We start from the raw sequence: 19,264 nt of genomic DNA, 5'->3' as shown, positions 1-19,264 counted from the left end.
AGCCAGCCCTGTCAGTCATACGAATTTAATTTTATTATCTAACCACTGCACAGATTGGAACAGGGATGAGTGTGATGTGCACTGGGTATCCTGTGGGATTTAACAAGCATTTAATATTTTTGGTAATGCTTCTTCTTTAATTCTGACAAAAACAGCTCTGGAGTCCCCTCATAAACAAAGAGAAGTAAGTAGGATTGTGCTTTAGGCATCAGAAAATAACCTCTAAAATGGTAAGCAGCAATTGTTATGTATTTATTTTTTAAAGTTATGCTATGTGGATAAAAGTATGTAACAAATATAAAGAAGATGTTATCCTAATTTGGATGCAAAAGGGGAAATGCACTTTAAAACAAGAACATGCCTGCTTTTTCAGCCGTGACCATGTTTTAACATTTTTAATGCCTTGACATGTAGGGCGTGTAATTGGCAGGCAAAGGGTTGGGGTAAGCAACCTTAAAGAGGTGGTGATCTACCTGAACAACATGGTAGAAGTCAACGATCACCGGGCACAGTGTGGCCTCCTCATACCACACCAGACACCTCTAATTGCTGTGCTACCATGTTGTAATCATGTGCATTGCACACCAATCATGGGTTTAAATCAGGTAGTGAGGAGGCAACATATTGCCTCCTAGCCACCTGTCAAACATACTCATATTACTTTTCAGAGGAGCAGGAGTGCCTGCTGCACTTGTAAATGAGCCCTTAGTTGCCTTCATCAGCAGGAACCTTAGGGCTCGTTCACACGTAATGTTGGGTGATGGTAAAACCCTGTGGTTGAGTCCCGGTTTTACTTGCCCCAATCCCTACTTCCGTTTGGTCTACACATGCCACAGCAGGAATTAAGCCCCCTCTTGCTTTTGGTGAGTGCAGCTGCCTGCCAATCGCAACCCATTCAAGTAAATAGGGCAACTCTGCAAGTGCCCCACAACTGCATGCTTCTGCGGGGTTAAAGCAGGTGGGCAGAAAGCAACACAACACTGCTATTATGCCCAGTGTATTGTTTCACACTGACCTGAAGATCTCCTCTTTCCTGATGCTGTCACCACTCTGGAGCCTGCTAGCCAGGATAAGAAGTTGGCCTCACTTCACATGGGACAGGAGTCAGCACTACATAGGAGGCATTGGCTTATGTGGCTCTTTCTCCCTACTACAGCTCCAACTGTACAGGTAGTCCCTCTGCATTGCACTCTGATGCTCTGGAATGGTGGGTCAGCAAGCCCAGACCGCGATCTATCAGTCACCTGTCCGCAGTCTACTGGTAGATCATGATCTACAGGTTGCTGACCCCCGATATAGATTATTAGAAGTGGTGTTACCAAAAATAAAAATCATAAAGCATGCACTTGCAGAATATGTACCTCTTTCAGCACATCAAAGATTAATTAAAATGTACAACATGGTGTGCCTTTCACGTCAGATACAGTAATAAACAAACCTGCTCCATGTACAAAACCAAACTTTGTTAGTAATTGATCATACCTGATTCAAATACCATACTATACAAATTTAGAGTCATAGTCAAACGTTTGAAAGTGTGTGACACTCGCGCCTTGGTAGCATGAAATAATTGTCTAGGGCGTTGCTGTGAGTGCTATACTATAAAACTATACAGCTCTTGCCTCGGCACACATTGATGGTCAAGTTGGTTGATCCATATGTGATAACTCTATATCTGTGTTAAAACAATTAATTTAAAAAAATCTGTTGATTGAGATAAATAATAAATGAATACATAAATATCGACTAATAAACCAATAATTAATGTGATATATAGTCACTGGTAAATAAATTAAAGGGTAAAATAATATTGTGTCTGCATATGCATGTGCAGACAGAGACTATTAAAGTGTTCTTGTGCTCCGTGCTCCAACGGTTACTTTTCTCTAGTGAGGCTATGTGGTTCCACACTCACCAGATAGGATGGACTCCTCTACCTTATGGCAAAGAGAGTCAGCTGTGCTTGGGAGGGACCTATCCCAACTTGGGTCCACTGGGTACTCCCGCTGTGTTAGCTCGCCTCCTATGACAGCACTCCTGGACCAAGGTGTGCAGGCATATACTATACAAGGAAAAGGCTCCTCATGGTATAAGATCCTTAAATACTTTTATTCAACATAGGCATCTTACAATACCAAATTTCCCCCATATTGCTGACAGTTTAGTAAGGTCACGCTGTCAGCAGATCAGCGTGTGTTTCACCATCTGTGCCGGAAGTGACGTATGTGGGATTCTAACTTGACACATTTTGTCAACAAAGTGCGACATTGTCAAAAGCAGGTGTTTTATAAAACTTTTTTTATTTCATTCACCTTCATTATTTGTCCTGAAGACCATTGTCACTGGACTGAAAGTGAAGAAAAATCCAGATTTTGAGTTTTCACCAGAAGCGGTATAGAAGGATAATCTTCAAATGGGGACAGTTGTGGTGACACCTGAAAAAGAGAATTTTCCTCACTATGGAGAAATCCCATTTTATTTCTTTTTGTGCCAACTGGAAAAAACTTACAGTGGTTTTATCCAAAACAAAAACAAAAAAACGTTTTGGCTTTAGATATACTTTACTTATCCCCAGAATCTTAATCTGTAGAACCTTTCCACAAATACAGCACTACTGTGCTCCTACAAGATTCTGCCTATTGATCCTTCCACTTCCAATACTGTTTCTGCCTTCGTTGAATTTATAAAAACATTCTATTGCATTCAATAGTGCTCACCAGAAGCAACGGCTGTACTGTATATACAGTAGAGGAGGCAAGCATCTTCTTCCTTTCACTGTCAGTCACTGGGTTTCACAGATAAAGACAGTAGGTAGAATGATTTATTTATAGTATGTGCTTTACAAGTTCCATTTTACTTCATACTGAAGCCATTGATTGATAACATAACTGATTGCATAGTCATGGTGAAGTTTGAGTGAATGTAAGCTGAGTGAAGTAAGAAAACAATCGGAGACATTGATGTTTTTTTCTCCAACTTTGCCTAAAAATACATAAATGGGGGTTAGGGACACAGTAAACCTGTGCCTTATAAATATAACACTAATGGCATTCAGAAGTGACTCATAACACAAACTATGAAAGTAAGGCAAAAAGCCCCCCTTCTGAAAATCCAAACATAAATACACACACACAATACAGAGCTGATTGGCTCTTTTAGTATTGTTGCAATTACGATTACAGTCCAGACTGATGGTTCAGACACAATATCTTAACAGATAATGAAAAACCAACAGCTTAGTTCCTTTGCCTAACAGTGCAGGATACTGTTTGTAGTAAACTTTTCATGGCCTACAGGTGCCTACACATGATGTTTTTCATCATATATGATTACCTGTGCTTTAACATTTTATCACTATATATGATTTTATTTGCTACCATCTACAGATATTTTGTACTTCGAGAACATCTCCAAAGTAAGCCACAATGCTTTGAGTCTCAGGGGCTAAAAGAAGGTGTGACGTGTTGTATACTTAGAATGGCAATGCTGCACATTTTTGGGAAGAAGAGGATCACGCTCCTTTTCTCACTAATTGTGGATTTGAACTCTTGCCCATCATGCTCAGTGTATAGGCAAATGTAATCTCACTCCTTAATCTGGTGCTTCATTGGAGAATAAGATGAAGTGTTCAATTTCCTTTGAGCCCCTTTTATTTATAAATTGCCACCCTGGTATTATTTTTATGCCATTGTATTAGTTACTCAATACACTCAATGCATTAGGTGCATCTTTTACTTTCCATTCTCAAAGCCTATACCAATGGGCTTTGTTTATAAAGAAAAACAAAGAAAAACAAAAGATGAGCATAGGAAAACATCCAATATATTTTTTTTTCAAAACTATAACTAAACCCACCCAATGCTGTAAAGAACTTGAGACTTTAAGAGCCTTTGTTTTCTGTGAGCCTGATGACATTCCTCGATGTGAGATACAAAGATCATGGCTTTGTGTCAGCAGGCAGACTGGCTGTCTGGAGGTAAATATTTCTTGGTTTTAAATTATTGCGATCATCACTTTTCTTTTGAAAATTAAACCACAGCAAGGATGTTTTAAGCCTTTCGATGTAACACCCAGATTAGGTCTGTCAGTGTATCCATTACATGTCATAGACTAAAAGGCCTATATTTGACATATTGATTAAAAAATATATTTAAGAATATATGATTTTGTGGCACCTCTTCCATTCACAAATATAGTTTTGTAGTGTAGTAATATAGTAGTAGTATTTATAGTAAGATAAAAAGGGTTCTAATGTGTGGTATAGTTATGCTAAATTTGTTAGTTATTATAAAAAAAAAAAAATCAATCAGGCAGTATAATAGGAAGCAAAACAGCAAAAAGAAGCAAGCCTCTATGGAATTCCGAGTCAGTTGGGAGTGGCTCTACAAATAAAATTTTTGGACCAATGTATTTTTTTGTGAGTTGGAGCTGTTCATTCATATAGCTAGGCTCCGGGTCTTCTTAACCAATCTAGCTGTTTATTGGGAGCAGCAATTAAAGGCTTGACTTAACTTCAATGGGCCATGATGTAACCCCTACTATACCTACAAATAAGTTGATGGTGAATATAAAGGCTTCTTCTAAGAGGAGACAAGCATTTGATAAAGGATTTACACACAAGACCCTTCTGTATCTTCAGCTAGTCAATGTAGCAGGTAGTGTGTCTACCGAGAAAAGCTTTCCTTGTTAAGTGTCTACTTTGCAGAATATTTATGGATAATTAATTTTGTTGATCATCTGAATGCTGGCAGTAAAGATGAGTAAATTGATTCATAGCAGTTGCTCCTAGGTGAAGTTTTCTGAATTGTTAGGTACTGGGTCCATTTGCACCAATAGTTAAAAAAAAAAACGTTCTTTGGAAACTTTCCCTTCCAGCTCTCCCTGCCTTCTTGTGTTTCCTACATTTTCCCCAAGCCAATCAAAAGGGGCTGTGTCATAAGACACAAACACCCAATACCATAGCATTATAGAATCATGTTCAGTAGCATTACACACATGTCCTTCTTTTTCTTACTGGAGTCGTCACCAGTATCCATTCCACTCCTTAAGGCCCATACACACTATCAGATTTTCTGCTGATTTTTGTCTTCAGATTTACCAAAACCATGTAGTGCAAGGGCCTACCTGATTGCATGCACATTGAAACTCCTAAGGTTTAACCTCATGTTATATGATTTTGGTAAATTTGAAGGGGAAAATCTGATAGTGTATATGGGGGCTTAAGTCTTCATCATCCTCAGACTAAATGTAATTCCCAATCAGGGGCGGATCCAGAGTCTAGTCTCGGGAGGGGCACTGCTATAAAATATGTTTTTTTGGGGGCAATTTATATGGGAAATGGCTGGTATTTGCGCTTCAATCATTACGGCACCATGGTTGTTATGGTGTCAGGATGATTGAAGCGCATTATTTCTATTAATACATTGTAATATAAAATTAAATGGTTCATCTCACCATAATGCAGAATCAGTGGGAGCCCTGAGGATGTCACTTGCCATGTCGCCTGCCACCAAATGTGGATTGTCACTTGCCACGTCACCTGCCACACATTGCGGATTGTCACTTGCCACGTAGCCTGCCACACATTGCGGATTGCCACTTGCAACGTAGCCTGCCACACATTGCGGATTGTCACTTGCCACGTCACCTGCCACACATTGCGGATTGTCACTTGCCACGTCGCCTGCCACCAGATGCGGATTGCCACGTAGCCTGCCACACATTGCGGATTGCCACTTGCCACATCACCTGCCACACATTACGGATTGTCACTTGCCACGTTGCCTGACACACATTGTGGATTGCCACTTGCCACGTCACCTGCCACACATTGCGGATTGCCACTTGCCACGTAGCCTGCCACACATTGCGGATTGTCACTTGCCACGTCACCTGCCACACATTGCGGATTGTCACTTGCCACGTCACCTGCCACACATTGCGGATTGCCACTTGCCACGTAGCCTGCCACACATTGCGGATTGTCACTTGCCACGTCACCTGCCACACATTGCGGATTGCCACTTGCCACGTAGCCTGCCACACATTGCGGATTGCCACTTGCCACGTTGCCTGCCACACATTGCGGATTGCCACTTGCCACGTAGCCTGCCACACATTGCGGATTGCCACTTGCCACGTTGCCTGCCACACATTGCGGATTGCCACTTGCCACGTAGCCTGCCACACATTGCGGATTGCCACTTGCCACGTTGCCTGCCACACATTGCGGATTGTCACTTGCCACGTCACCTGCCACACATTGCGGATTGTCACTTGCCACGTCACCTGCCACACATTGCGGATTGCCACTTGCCACGTTGCCTGCCACACATTGCGGATTGCCACTTGCCACGTAGCCTGCCACACATTGCGGATTGTCACTTGCCACGTCACCTGCCACACATTGCGGATTGCCACTTGCCACGTCACCTGCCACACATTGTGGATTGTCGCTTGCCACATCACCTGCCACACATTGCGGATTGTCACTTGCCACGTCACCTGCCACACATTGCGGATTGTCACTTGCCAGGTCACCTGCCACACATTGCGAATTGCCACTTGCCACGTAGTCTGCCACACATTGTGGATTGCCACTTGCCCCCCCCCTCACCCATCCACTCAGCGCGGGTACCCGCGGAACCGGCCGCGATTGGACCCGCGGAACCGGCCCGCTGGTACCCGCGGAACCGGCCGCGATTGGACCCGCGGAACCGGCCGCGATTGGACCCGCGGAACCGGCCGCGATTGGACCCGCGGAACCGGCTTTGCTGTCATCAGCTGCCGGTATTCTCGGAGGGGGCAATTGACCCGTTGCCCCCCCCCTGGATCCGCCCCTGTTCCCAATACAGGGAGGAGCATTCACCTCAGATAGTTAAGGTGCTTTTTTATGTCTGTTCTTGCTCCTCTTATTCAACAGTATTATCTTGCTGTATAAACTATTATGTTTGACCATGTTTGTGTGACAGCAGCCAGTTTACGGTGGGAGTTGGAAGATGCAGGTGACCCAAATGTACAAATCAGGTCCTGATGGTATATACAATACTAGGAGCAGTGGTAAAATGACAAAGCTATAAGACTGAGAACTAAATTATATTAAAATGTTAAATAATTGTACATTATTAAGAATAGTAATTATATATATAACATTTCAGCATTAATCAGTTTTCTTTATATGACCACTGAGTCTTTTTATGTTATGTCCATGAATATATATATATATCCACATACAAACAACATATGATCACATACATGTTGTGGCCATGTGGAGAAATTGTTCTGTATTATGACTGTATAAGGTACATTTTCACTCCTCTGGGAAGTATAAGAATGTTTTTTTACTGAAGTAATTATTTTGGAAAGGAATTACGTCCCCATCACTCCAATTAATCCATTACACTTGGCTGCAAGCTCATTAGCATTTCAAATGAATCCTGTACCCCTGTCAAACTGAAATCAAGTTTAAGAAGATTATTTTACTTCTGGCCACCCAGCAGTGAATACACAGACATAATTAGGCACAAATATAATGAGTTGTGAAATGTCACTGAGACGCAGGAATAGTAAAACCATTAATTCCCATGTGAATTCTTGAACATTTTTTCTCACACACTCATTTATATAGCAGTATATTGTATCACAAAAAAATAAGATACATAATAAACTGACCCAAATCTGATTATTATATAGAACCATGAACAGAAACATGATTTTTCAAATTCATTTATTCATCCAGTATTAATTTTCAGTGGCCTTTTTTTTTTATTTAATCTTTTTACCTTCATTAGATGTAAAGGAATGTTACATTTTTATGCCATATAATAGTGATCAGAATAATCTGATGCATTTTTTACTGAACTATGTACTCAGACTATCAGCTATCATATAATTAGTAACAGATGGGTCCTATCTTGCACCCAATGCATGTTGGTCAGATTGGAGTGCAGGTTGTGACAACTGTGGGTGACATTGCAGCAAGGAATTGATCATTACCAAAGATGAAGTATGAGACCCTAGACCCATGTCACATTTGCAGTTTTGTGGACGTGACTTATAGCAGTTACAGAATTAGTTTTTTTTTTCACTGAACTAATAAACTGTAGTCAATGAAAGATCTGTGTTGCAGAAATTCCAACTGATTTATAGCATATTCTGTGAATTTTTGCAGTATGGGAAGGTAGCTACACAATGGACATAGTCAGTAACTAATCATTTTATCCAAAGCAAGTGCTGATGATATTGGAGCACCAGGGATTTGTAGTTGCATACACCAGTATAGTAGTCTACAAAAGCAACTCTAGCTATCTACAAATCACCTGAAAAAAATTATCTCTAGTTCAATGCTAGTGTGAACAATCTATATAAGGGCTGTCACCATAGGGTGGTGCTGTGGACAGCGTAGTAAACTATGCCACGTCCTATGTTCAATATCATAAACTAGGGATTTGAAATAATGGACTTTATAGGCATACTTAAAAAATGTAACAACATAAATTTTATTAAGGTTATAAAAACAAGGTATTAAACAAACATTAGAGAAAATACATTTAAGAGTGCAAAAGTGATTAAAACCTCTTCCCCGGTCCATCATCCATCCAGAGTCCAAAGGAATCTAAGGATACAATGGAGGGCCTAGGGAGATTCTGAGTAAGGCAAACAACCCAAAAGTAATAACATATTTAGTGACTTGAACAGGTCAATTCATATGAGTAATCAGAAATGGATAGCATAACCCAACTCTAGATCACTACATGTTAGAGCAGAGTCTTTGCTGTTAAGGAGGCAGAACACCCTAATGGACGCACCCCCTGATGGAGCAGAAGGACTATACAAGGCAGACCTAGGCCAAGAACTATAAAAATATTTCTATATGTGTGAGGCAAATGTCTCTACATCATCTACTTAAGATAGGAAGTACCACATGCATCGGCTGGTAGAACCTGAATGTAAAACATATTGGAGACAGGCAATGGTCTAGTAATGTCCCAAAGTAAGTCCATAAGCAAGATATATTAGGGTATAATTCACAAGGTGCAAAGGAATCACTGGACCAAATACACGAAGGCTTTAATATGTATTAAATAAGAGTTCACATAGCGTCCTGGAACATCGATGTTTGTCTAATACCTTGTTGTTATAACCTTAATAAAATAAATGTTACATTTTTTTAAGTATGCCTATGAAGTCCATTCTTTCAAAGTCCTAGTTTATGATATTCAGTGCTAGTGTGACATGGCTAGGGCTGGATTTACCCTTAAGCACAGTAGGCACGTTCCTATGGGTGGCAGAGGCAAAGAGGCAGATCTATTTCTGTATAATTATTAGTTTGTTTCCATAACCAGTAAGAATGATCAACTCTTATAGGGATATTTACATACTATCCTGATATTCTAAGCTAGGAAAGCATTACAGTGACCTTTGTAAAAGGGTGTTACTTCTACCACCAAAACATAGGAGCCTACAGACACTAGTGATGAAACTCAAACATGGGGGAATTCATATTAAAGGATGGGGGAAATGTGTTTATTGGGTAATTTGTAATTTGTACTTCCTTCCTTCTTTATAAAGTATTTCCACTTTAGGGTAATGATGTTACGCAGGTAATTCCCCCTGTGTGACATTACTGCCTTAATAAGAAAGTACTACAGTAAAACCTTGTTTTGAGAGCAACTTGGTTTGAGAGTGTATTGCAAGACAAGCAAATTTTGACTTGATATACAAGTGATGTCTTGATATAAGAGTAGTGTCATGTCACAACTGAGTATAAAAGAGAAGAGAGGCGCCTCTAAGTGTAGCAATATGGTTACATTTAAGGAAGGTACAACATTTAGCAAACTCACATGGTTGGTGATTAAAAGAGGCACATCTAAGTATGCAGGCATATGGGGTAAAGCTGTCCACATTGACCATCCTCCTCACCGCCATCAACATCGTTCCTTCCTCTCTGTGCTCCCCAAGCGCTTCAGATCGCTCTTCTGCAGGGTAGTCTTTTTGGTTACGATTGCAGACTGACAGCGGTGAGAGCTGGTGGTGTGGAGGACAGTCTATGTGGACAGCTTTACCCCAGATGCCTGCATATTTAGATGTGCCTCTTTTAATCATCAACCATGTGAGTTGTAAAATGTTGTACCTTCATTAAATGTAACCATATTGCTACACTTAGAGGCGCCACTCTTCTCTTTTATACTCTTTAGCTTATGCTGGATTTTGCTTCTAATCCCTATGTAGAGGCTTCCATTTGTGGATGGACATTTTATGGGTACACAACCTATCACATTACTATAATCTTTTTATATGGACCATAAACTGAAGGACCTATAAATAATAAATAAATGGTTGTGGAATGAATCATTTGAGTTTTTCCATGATTTCGTATGGGGAAATTTGCTTTGATATACAAGTGCTTTGGATTACAAGCATGTTTCTGGAACGAATTATGCTCGAAATCCAAGGTTTTACTGTATCTTCCTTATTCGGATAGCACTTACTAAGAAAGAACTTCATTATTAAACCAAAGAACTCACAGATATTAAGGAATATAACTCCATAACTCAAGACAGATCTACATTGTATCCTGCTGTGTGAGCAGCTCTAATTTAAAATGTACTTCACATGAGAGAAGAGGTGGCTATGCCACTCAGGTAATAAACTTAGTCCAAAAAAAACTTGGAGTGCATTACAACCATTGCAGGATTATCCCAATAAAATTGTCATCACAGATCATAATTTGTGCCACGTATCAGGAAAGTTATACCTTTATCAAGTGCTGAACACACTGAAAAAAACATCACCCTTATAAATGCCACTAACACCCCTATTAAGGAGTATGAAAATCTGTCTAATCAGTCTAAGATTTTTGTGTGAAAGGCATGAAAGCCTTTTTCTTGTAGAGTTTCTGAACAAGAGGACGTAATATAATGCCAGATAATATACTAACAATACAAGCATGTTTGGTAATTAGCAAAATTTCGAAACTAGCAACTTTAATTTTTTTTAAACTTGGGAACTGTGGAATGACTAAATTCAATCATTCTTTTTCGTTACAACTAATAATATAGATCCCCCCTCTACCATTTTGTATATCTCTGTAATATGATTTGTCTGGACGAAACATGAGATGCATTATTGTTTTCATTGTAAGTGGCTGGCACTTACATATGACATAGTTGTGTTATTATAAGACACAAAAGTAAGCCTGGAAAATTGTGGCAAAAGACAATTTCACAGTTCAGTTATCGTAACCCTGTCCCTTCCTGTGCTTTGCTTGCCTCTAAAAATAAAGCAATGCATTTAAACTATAATAATAAGGGTACTGAACTAACCCATGCAATAAATAGGCTGTGTTCAGGAACTCAGGGCTTGACTTCATTGCAGGGTAAATATAAACTGGGAAAGGGAGGTAAAAACTTCTTACCGCTTAAATTTAGACAGATTCTTGGCAATGAACCATGCCAGTTTTATGCTTCTAGAGCTGCATTTGCAGTATAACTGTGACTATTAAAATAATCTTTACCTCTCTGGTGTCTCTATGGTTTTGATCTCTGTTTTATAATTCTTGTAATGGGGTTCGAAATGTCTCTCTGTCTAATATACTTTCTACTCGGTATACGGGACATGTAATATACTGTGATTTTAACATTGTTGAATATACTGTGATTTTTACATTGTTGTTCATTTATCAACATACACTTTATTATGCTCTTAGAATTCCTTTATTGTCATGTGGCAACTGACTATGTCCACTCATTATAACATTGCCTTGTAAAACTAAAAACCTTTATTAAAAGATTGGAGTTACAAGAGTTATGCCCTGTACACTCGGTCGGAAATTCCAATGGAAAAGGTCTGATCGGATTATGTTGTCAAAAAATCCAATCGTGTGTGGGCTCTATCGGACTTTTTCCGTCGGAAAAAATTTGAGAGCAGGATCTAAAATTTTCCGACAAAAATACTTTTTCCGATAGTTTGTAGAGAATTCCAACGGACAAAGTGCCACGCATGCTCAGATCCAATTACAAAACCAAAGCTATTGGCTACTAGCCTCTACGTAGTCTCATCGTACGCAATGAACGTCACCACATTCTGAACGATCGGATTTTCCGACAACTTTGTACGACCGTGTGTATGCAACACCAGTTTCGGACAGATTTTGTGGTCGGAACGTCTGACCGTGTGTACACTTTAGCAGAAGATTTCTCATCATCGAAGTTGTGTTCAACTGAATGGATAACAGCGTAGGTGAGTATGTCCTGTTTTCTTTTACAGATATGGCTTGCTTTTAAAATTGTTCTTTAGCAACAGGATTACTTTAACCTTTAACTTTTTTTCATAATGTTCTGTATATTTTACCTATCATGGCAGTTGGCTGGGAATTGCTGTACAGCAAGCTCTATGTGTGTGTTGGAACATATCATCCTCACAATATTATTGTTACCTTATATACGGTACCTTGAATTCAGAGAAGCTCCTGCACTCAACCAGAAGTTAGGAAGAATGCAGTTGCTAAATAAAGATCTATATGGATCCTTACCTAGAGAAGCAAGACCTAACCTGCATACTAAAGTGGGAAAAAGGATGCCATACACTACTTGAGGAAGTAATAAAATTGGAATTATTCTTTAAAGAAAACTGAAGAAAGAAATCCCAAGACAGTCAATCGGACTTCTTGCTTGATTTTCCCAGAGTGTAAAGTAAAAAACTGTCTGATTGCCATAAGCAGCAGCTTCATGTTTGCTCCGGTACCCTTAGATTGTTTCTGTAGTTAATACTTGTGTAAAACCACATAAATGTACATTAACAAAAGTAAACTGGTCCATCCCTGCTACAGTTACATAACCCCTTAGGAACTAACATTGACCTGTAAATGTAGTAGAATTTCTTTGGTGTAGATGCCACACAAAGAATGCAGCATATGTTGGGCAAAAATAGAACGTTTAGCCAGACAGCTAATCCAGCTCCAAACACAATCTAGACAATATGAAGTGATAGTCAGAATCAGCAATATTAGTCTGTCGTTTGATCTGCATAGCCAGTGTTTTTTTTATTAAAGGCAAATAAACATACTTTAAAGACTTATACATATCAAAGGACATATACACAAGAGCTAGCAATGTTTAAAAGGGACTAAACTCTGTTTAAAAAAAATAAAAATAAACCTATTCAAATATGTATGCATAACCCTAAGGGCTTGTTTACACTTGCTTCAAAACATGGCTTTCTGAACGCCAGTCAAAGCCCCTGTCACTAAATAAAATAGTTAGCTTACAGTCCTGTTTACACCTTGCGTTTGCTTTGCTTTTCTTCAAAAATAATACTCTATGTCGCTTTAGTGGTACTTCAAAGTGTCTTCAAAGCCTCCATAGAAATCTATGACAAAGCTCACTTGAACCACCTGAAGCTTTTGAGAAGCTTTAATTCAGCTTTTGCTTTGTTTTGGAGGTATTGCAGGTATGAAATATCCACACACACAGGGCATCTGCCAAGCATCAAAAAAGCACCACTGACCAAAAGCACCACCACCACCATCATCAAAGCATCACAGAAACATCAAAAACACATATAAAAAAAAAGCATATGGAAGTGGTAGGTGCTTTAATGTGTGTTGAAATCTTAGCAAGTGTAAATGAGCCCTTTTTGCTGTTGTGATCTAACTTCCTGTTGGAGGGTAGATACATTCATTCTCCATGGTCCCGTTGTGTGTAGGAACTTGCTTGCTCCTGAAATAGACTATGGACTAAAACTATGGAATATGAGATTTGTAGAGTTGGGCACTGCTTGTTCCAAACAACAGGAAGTGTGGAGGAAAAGAGAGGTTCAGGAACTCATGGAGGACATTACACAGAGACAAAAAAACACAGTATGAAATAGTTTCATGAAAAATTGATTACAGGGCCATTAATTACTGAATGTTTATTGACTGTTTTTGGAGAATAAGGATATATTTTAAAGTCAAAGCAGGGAGAACTGCTGTACAAGTACTCAATGGCACTGCAGTTTAAAGGAGTTGTAAAGTCAGAAGGTTTTTTATCTTAATGCATTCTATGCATTAAGATAAAAAACCTTCTGTGTGTAGCAGCCTCCCCAGCACCCCCTAATTACATACCTGAGCCCCATCTCTCTCCAAAGATGTCTAGGACACTCCTCCTGATTGGCTGGGACACAGCAGCGGTGCCACTTTGTCAGTCAAAGTCAATCAGCCAATCAGGGAAGAAAGGGGGCAGGGGCAGGACAGGCTCCATGTCTAAATGGATACACTGAGCTCTGACTGAGCTCTGAGGGGGTGAGGGGGCACTCGATAGGAGGGAGGGGCCAGGAGCAGCAAAGAGGGACCCGAGAAGAGGAGGATCCGGGCTGCTCTATGCAAAACCAACTGCACAGCGGAGGTAAGTATAACATGTTTTTTATTTAAAATAAAAAAATAAAAAGACAAGACTTTACAATCACGTTAAAGCCAAACTTCCAGCCAATACATTATTAATTGTTTTTGGTTAATGGGGAAAGGATTAAACACCTGAGTTCCTGTGATTTAACCTCACTTCCAGTCTTTGTGACCAGGCCAAAATAAGACATATCCTTGTTTTTAGTGGCCACATAGAAATTGAGGGCAAAATCTCTGCAATACATACAAATAAGCAATAGAAACCTGAAATTGGTTCAATCACTTCCCATTAGGTCCAAAACCAGAAATAAACATTTGGCTGGAGACATTTTAGTGATGAAACAAAGTTAATATTAATTTAATCGTCTGGCTTTATTATTTAATAGGTATTGAGTGCATGTAGGCAGTATTACAGTGTCCATATACAGTATATGTATATGGTTACTGTGATTTTTTTTTTTTAATCCATGATGACTATAAATTCTCCACATCAGTCATATAAGAAGTATACCAAAATATGGGATTGGACCATCAGAAATTGGCTTATTGGTGAAGTGGGGTACAAACAAATGCTGTACTTTGCTGACACTTTGGATTATTTCCTGTACTGTTTGTCAAAGAGAACCTGTACTGACAAGGCAGTAAACAATCGTAACTGAAGATTATTCAGCACCCCATTAACTATAACTTATCAGCAATCTATTGCACATTCATCTTGAGCTTAGGATCTGTCAGCCACCCTAATACAAGATATACCTTTACAAGCCTGTGCTTGCTGCTTGTTTAATCTTAGATTGTGTTGAAATCCTGTAGAACAACAAGGAGCAAAAAAGCAGATAGGGCTTTGACATTTCCACCAGAACTAAACACACTTCCGAAGATCCCATTTTCAGTGCCATAAATACAAAACAATATATCACTCAAGGGCTAAGTTATCATCTGTCAGCCTTAGCATGGGTGGCCAGTATTAGCATGCTGTAAATCACAAGTGACTACAGACTAAGAAATGGTGAGTTCGGAGATGGGTCTTCTTATTTGATTTAAAATTAGACATGTTCTAGGCAATGAAGTATGCTAATTATATGCTTCTACAGAATATACACAATGTAACAATTAATCATTAAACTCTCTTTACATAGAGTACTCACTGTACTTAACTTTATTGCACGGTGCTTGTTCTAGGACACATGCTATTTTAAGCTAAAAGAGGTTTACAATTGGCCGTTTGTGGTATTACTGAATAGGGCATTATGTGTGAGAGTATATGTACATATATTTTTACCTGCGGATTCATTATTTTATTAAGCCGATGTACACCTGCAACACTATTTACTGTTTCAACTTTGCTATTTGCTAGCTCACCCTCCTTCTAGCAGAGTTGCCTGAGCTGGTAGAAAGTGCACCTTTTAAGTAATAGACCCCATTTGTTTTAAGGGACACCTTACTTTTTTAGGATAATGCTTTGTATGATTTTACAGTATATATAAAGTAATTTGTTGGTTGTACTACCCTCATTATCTTTATGAAAATGTGCTATAGGAGGCAATAAACTAAGAAGTCAGCCATTTCGTCTCAACTGGGCTTGGATTTCCTTGGAGAGAAATCAGTATACTATAGATGAAGACTCCAAGTTCTTGGAAGTTACCCTGAAACGAAGAGGATACCTTGGTGAAACATCCTTCGTCAGTAAGTAATTGTTTATATAGGGACTTGGGGGGCAAAGGTGGACATACACACTTGGCATCGGAGGAAGAGTGTTTAGATGTATTGAATCATTCGTCTTTGTACATCATTTGTGCCCCTTTGTGTGCAATAGATGTGTGCCAAAATCTTTTGAAGTATACTTACAGTGTTAGAAGAGGTAAGAAGAAGAAGGGGTAATTCACATTTTTTTTAATAGACAGGGCAGATTACAGGTCTCACATTTCTGAAAGAGTACATCCCAGGGCCCAAGTGTGCCATTATGTGCAAGTATGCCTGTAGCCAAGAAAGTACATTTTGTACTGTCTGCACTCGATTTGTTCAGATTAAGTGCATGGGAGACGTCAGAGGTCTGATAGACAGCAACACTCCCAGCCCAGTAACAATCAGGGTTAATGCAAGAGAGGTTAGGTCATTTTCAGGCCTAATATGCACATTTTATGTGTGTGTGAAAATAAATTCTACTTTTTTGCACACATTTCTGCAAGGAGCCCCAACATGGACTAAGTTAAAGATACCATTGTTAGTTACTTTTGCGATTGAATTCAACCTTTTTTGCAATTTTTGTCAGGGGAAAAGTCATTCTAAGGACGCTAAAGATATTATTGTTAGTTACATTTGATATTAAAGCCAAAAGTATTTTTTGTGTGTTGAGTAATATATACGGTAGGTATTGTCGATCGTTGTTTGTCTTCAATATCATACTGTATGTCTTGTGAGTTTTGAGTTCTATGTTTGCGATGAAATATTTAATTAGATTATACTGTTTTAACATTATCAAGCAAAGATTGAACTTTACCGCATTTGTACCCCTAAAGAGGCGCTACAGTGGTGCGTTTTTTGATCTCCATAGTCAAGATCATATATCATGAAAAGTGTTCACTTATTTTCCCAGACAATTTTCAGTAATCCAATACTAAAGGAAGCTGCTTATATGTATCCACTGAAATACCATAAAGAATGATAATGCAAAAAAGATTTCTTATAAATATGATGAGACACTTAAATATAAATATAAAAATCAACTTATATAATTAAATTAGCGTAAATATTACAAAACCTTCACTATAATATATATTTGCATATGGCTGTAGCTACTTAGAGTATTTAAGTACTTTACATATGATCTTTCAGGATCTATTTCTTAGTGCCTATCTGATGTCCCAACATCTCCCTATAGTGATTTGTTATGCGGGGGAAAAAAATCACTCCTGCACTGTGCAGGAGCTTGTAGATGGTAACCTGAGAAATGTAAAAGGGCATTGGGTGATTTAATCCACTGGCGTATATTTATAAAGGAACCATCAGATTTGAGTGGCAAAGGACTAATGGCCACAAAATATTTACAGGTAATGTAATAAGAGCTACCCCTTTAAAAGCAATGTATTCTGTTCTATGTGCTTTTCAATTCCTAAAACATGACTAGAAGTGACATATCATTGTAAAATTCTGGCAGCTGTTATAAAGCAGTTGTAAAATATCACTTGCGTAGTATTTTCATGTATACAGCACAGAGAAGGAATGCCAACCTGTGTGACTGGTTGACATGATGGTCAGTTATATTCAACTTGTTCAAAACATTTTAGATCCTAAAAGTTGTTACACATTGGTCACACAGGGAGGCTTTTATCCTTCTTATTTGTTTTCTAAAAGGATGACCCCTTTTAATTGTCCTCATTAAGGTATCAGCACAAAGGATGGTGCAGCAATTAAAGATAAAGACTTTAAAGGGAAAGCACAGAAGCAAGTGCAGTTTAACCCCGGACAAACAACAGCCACATGGAAGGTCAAGATAATAGCTGATGATGAATACGAGGAATCTGAAACCTTCCAGATTATCCTCTCTGAGCCTGTTATGGCAGCACTGGAGTTCCCTCAGGAAGCAATTGTGGAGATTGTGGACCCAGGTGATGGTATGTATTACTATCTAATGATATTAATTCAGCTAATGAGTCATTATTACATGATAATGATCACAACTGTCAATGGACTCTTCAAACATGATTTATCTGTAATGAAAAAAAATCATAATTTTAAGTGATTTTTCTATTAACATTAACTAAAATTTATAGGTAAAGTTGATCCAGGGAATATCCAATTGCCTCTCGGGGGATAAGGAGGATTTTATTTCCCCTGCTGGAGTAAATTGGATCATGCTTTGATTTTTTTTTTTTTTGCCTTCCTCTGGATCAACTGTGGGTGTGGTATTGTGTATATAGGATTGTAATTGTTTTTTTTTTTTTTTTTGTTATTGGTTGAACTAGATGGACTTGTGTGTTTTTTTCAACCAAACTAACTATGTAACTATTACATCACCATGAAAAACATAGAACTGCTAATTTATGCTGTTTAACTCTTCACAATCTCACCCCTTTGTGTTGCATAATACGAAAGGTATTTAAAATTTCTTGAACATAGTGAAGAGTAAGGATAGATATATTTATTCAACAAACAAGGGCAATTAACCTCTGGTGGTAGTTGTATCTGCAAGCATGGTCCAACAGCATATCCCTTGTCTGTATCAAAGCAACATAAGCTGTCAACCCAGAGAAGAGAAGGTAATTGGTGCAGGCAGATGCTGTTGGAGCCACGTATTTGTCAACCCAGAGAGGAGGTATGTGATGCAGGCAGATTCTGCTGGAGCTACAAATCCTTCAGCCCAGATAGGAGAAAGAATTTGATGCAGGCAGATGCTGCTGGAGCCATGATCCTTCAGCCCAGAGCAGAGGGGGAAAGTGATGCGGGCATATGCTACTAGAACCTTTTATTCTGGGTCAAAACAATTATGTTTGGGAAAGGTTATTCAATGACCTTCGAATAAGGTTTTTGCAGAGAGATTTCAAATGGCAGACATGTTGCCATTTGAAAATGAAAACTTTTAGGGACTTACCTATTAGAAAATTGCCCTTTACTGCTTCCCTTACATCTCTCAGTGTAACCTAACTAGAAAAACACTCACCTTCAGCTCTGCTCTGGGGACAATCAGCCATGGGAATGAAGAGGTAAATGGGCAGTATGAGAGGAGTACAGCCAGGACAATCTTCCTACCTGGCCAAGGTAGCACAGTGAAGATCTTCAGAGTGAGGCTGAAGGTAAGTATACTGCTATGTAGGTTACCCTGGTGAAGGGGGATGGTAAGATTTTTTTTTTTTTTTAAATAGTGTCCTTTAAGATACTATATGC

General features: G+C 38.9%; 1 protein-coding gene across 1 annotated transcript in view; it reads left to right on the top strand.

The window, feature by feature from the left end:
* The window catches only part of FREM3 (FRAS1 related extracellular matrix 3), a 106,696-nt gene that overhangs the window by 21,953 nt on the left and 65,479 nt on the right, over window positions 1-19,264 (top strand). Inside the window, exons 3-4 of the mRNA XM_077476970.1 lie at window positions 15,920-16,066; window positions 17,764-17,994. Coding sequence (XP_077333096.1) covers window positions 15,920-16,066; window positions 17,764-17,994 — 378 coding nt within the window. The remainder of the gene's footprint in view (window positions 1-15,919; window positions 16,067-17,763; window positions 17,995-19,264) is intronic.

This window comes from Lithobates pipiens, unplaced genomic scaffold (genome assembly GCF_037356315.1).
Source record: "Lithobates pipiens isolate NorthernLeopardFrog02 unplaced genomic scaffold, aLitPip1_a1.2 Scaffold_13, whole genome shotgun sequence".
Lineage (NCBI taxonomy): Eukaryota > Metazoa > Chordata > Amphibia > Anura > Ranidae > Lithobates > Lithobates pipiens.
This window is presented reverse-complemented; position numbering and strand designations above follow the sequence as displayed.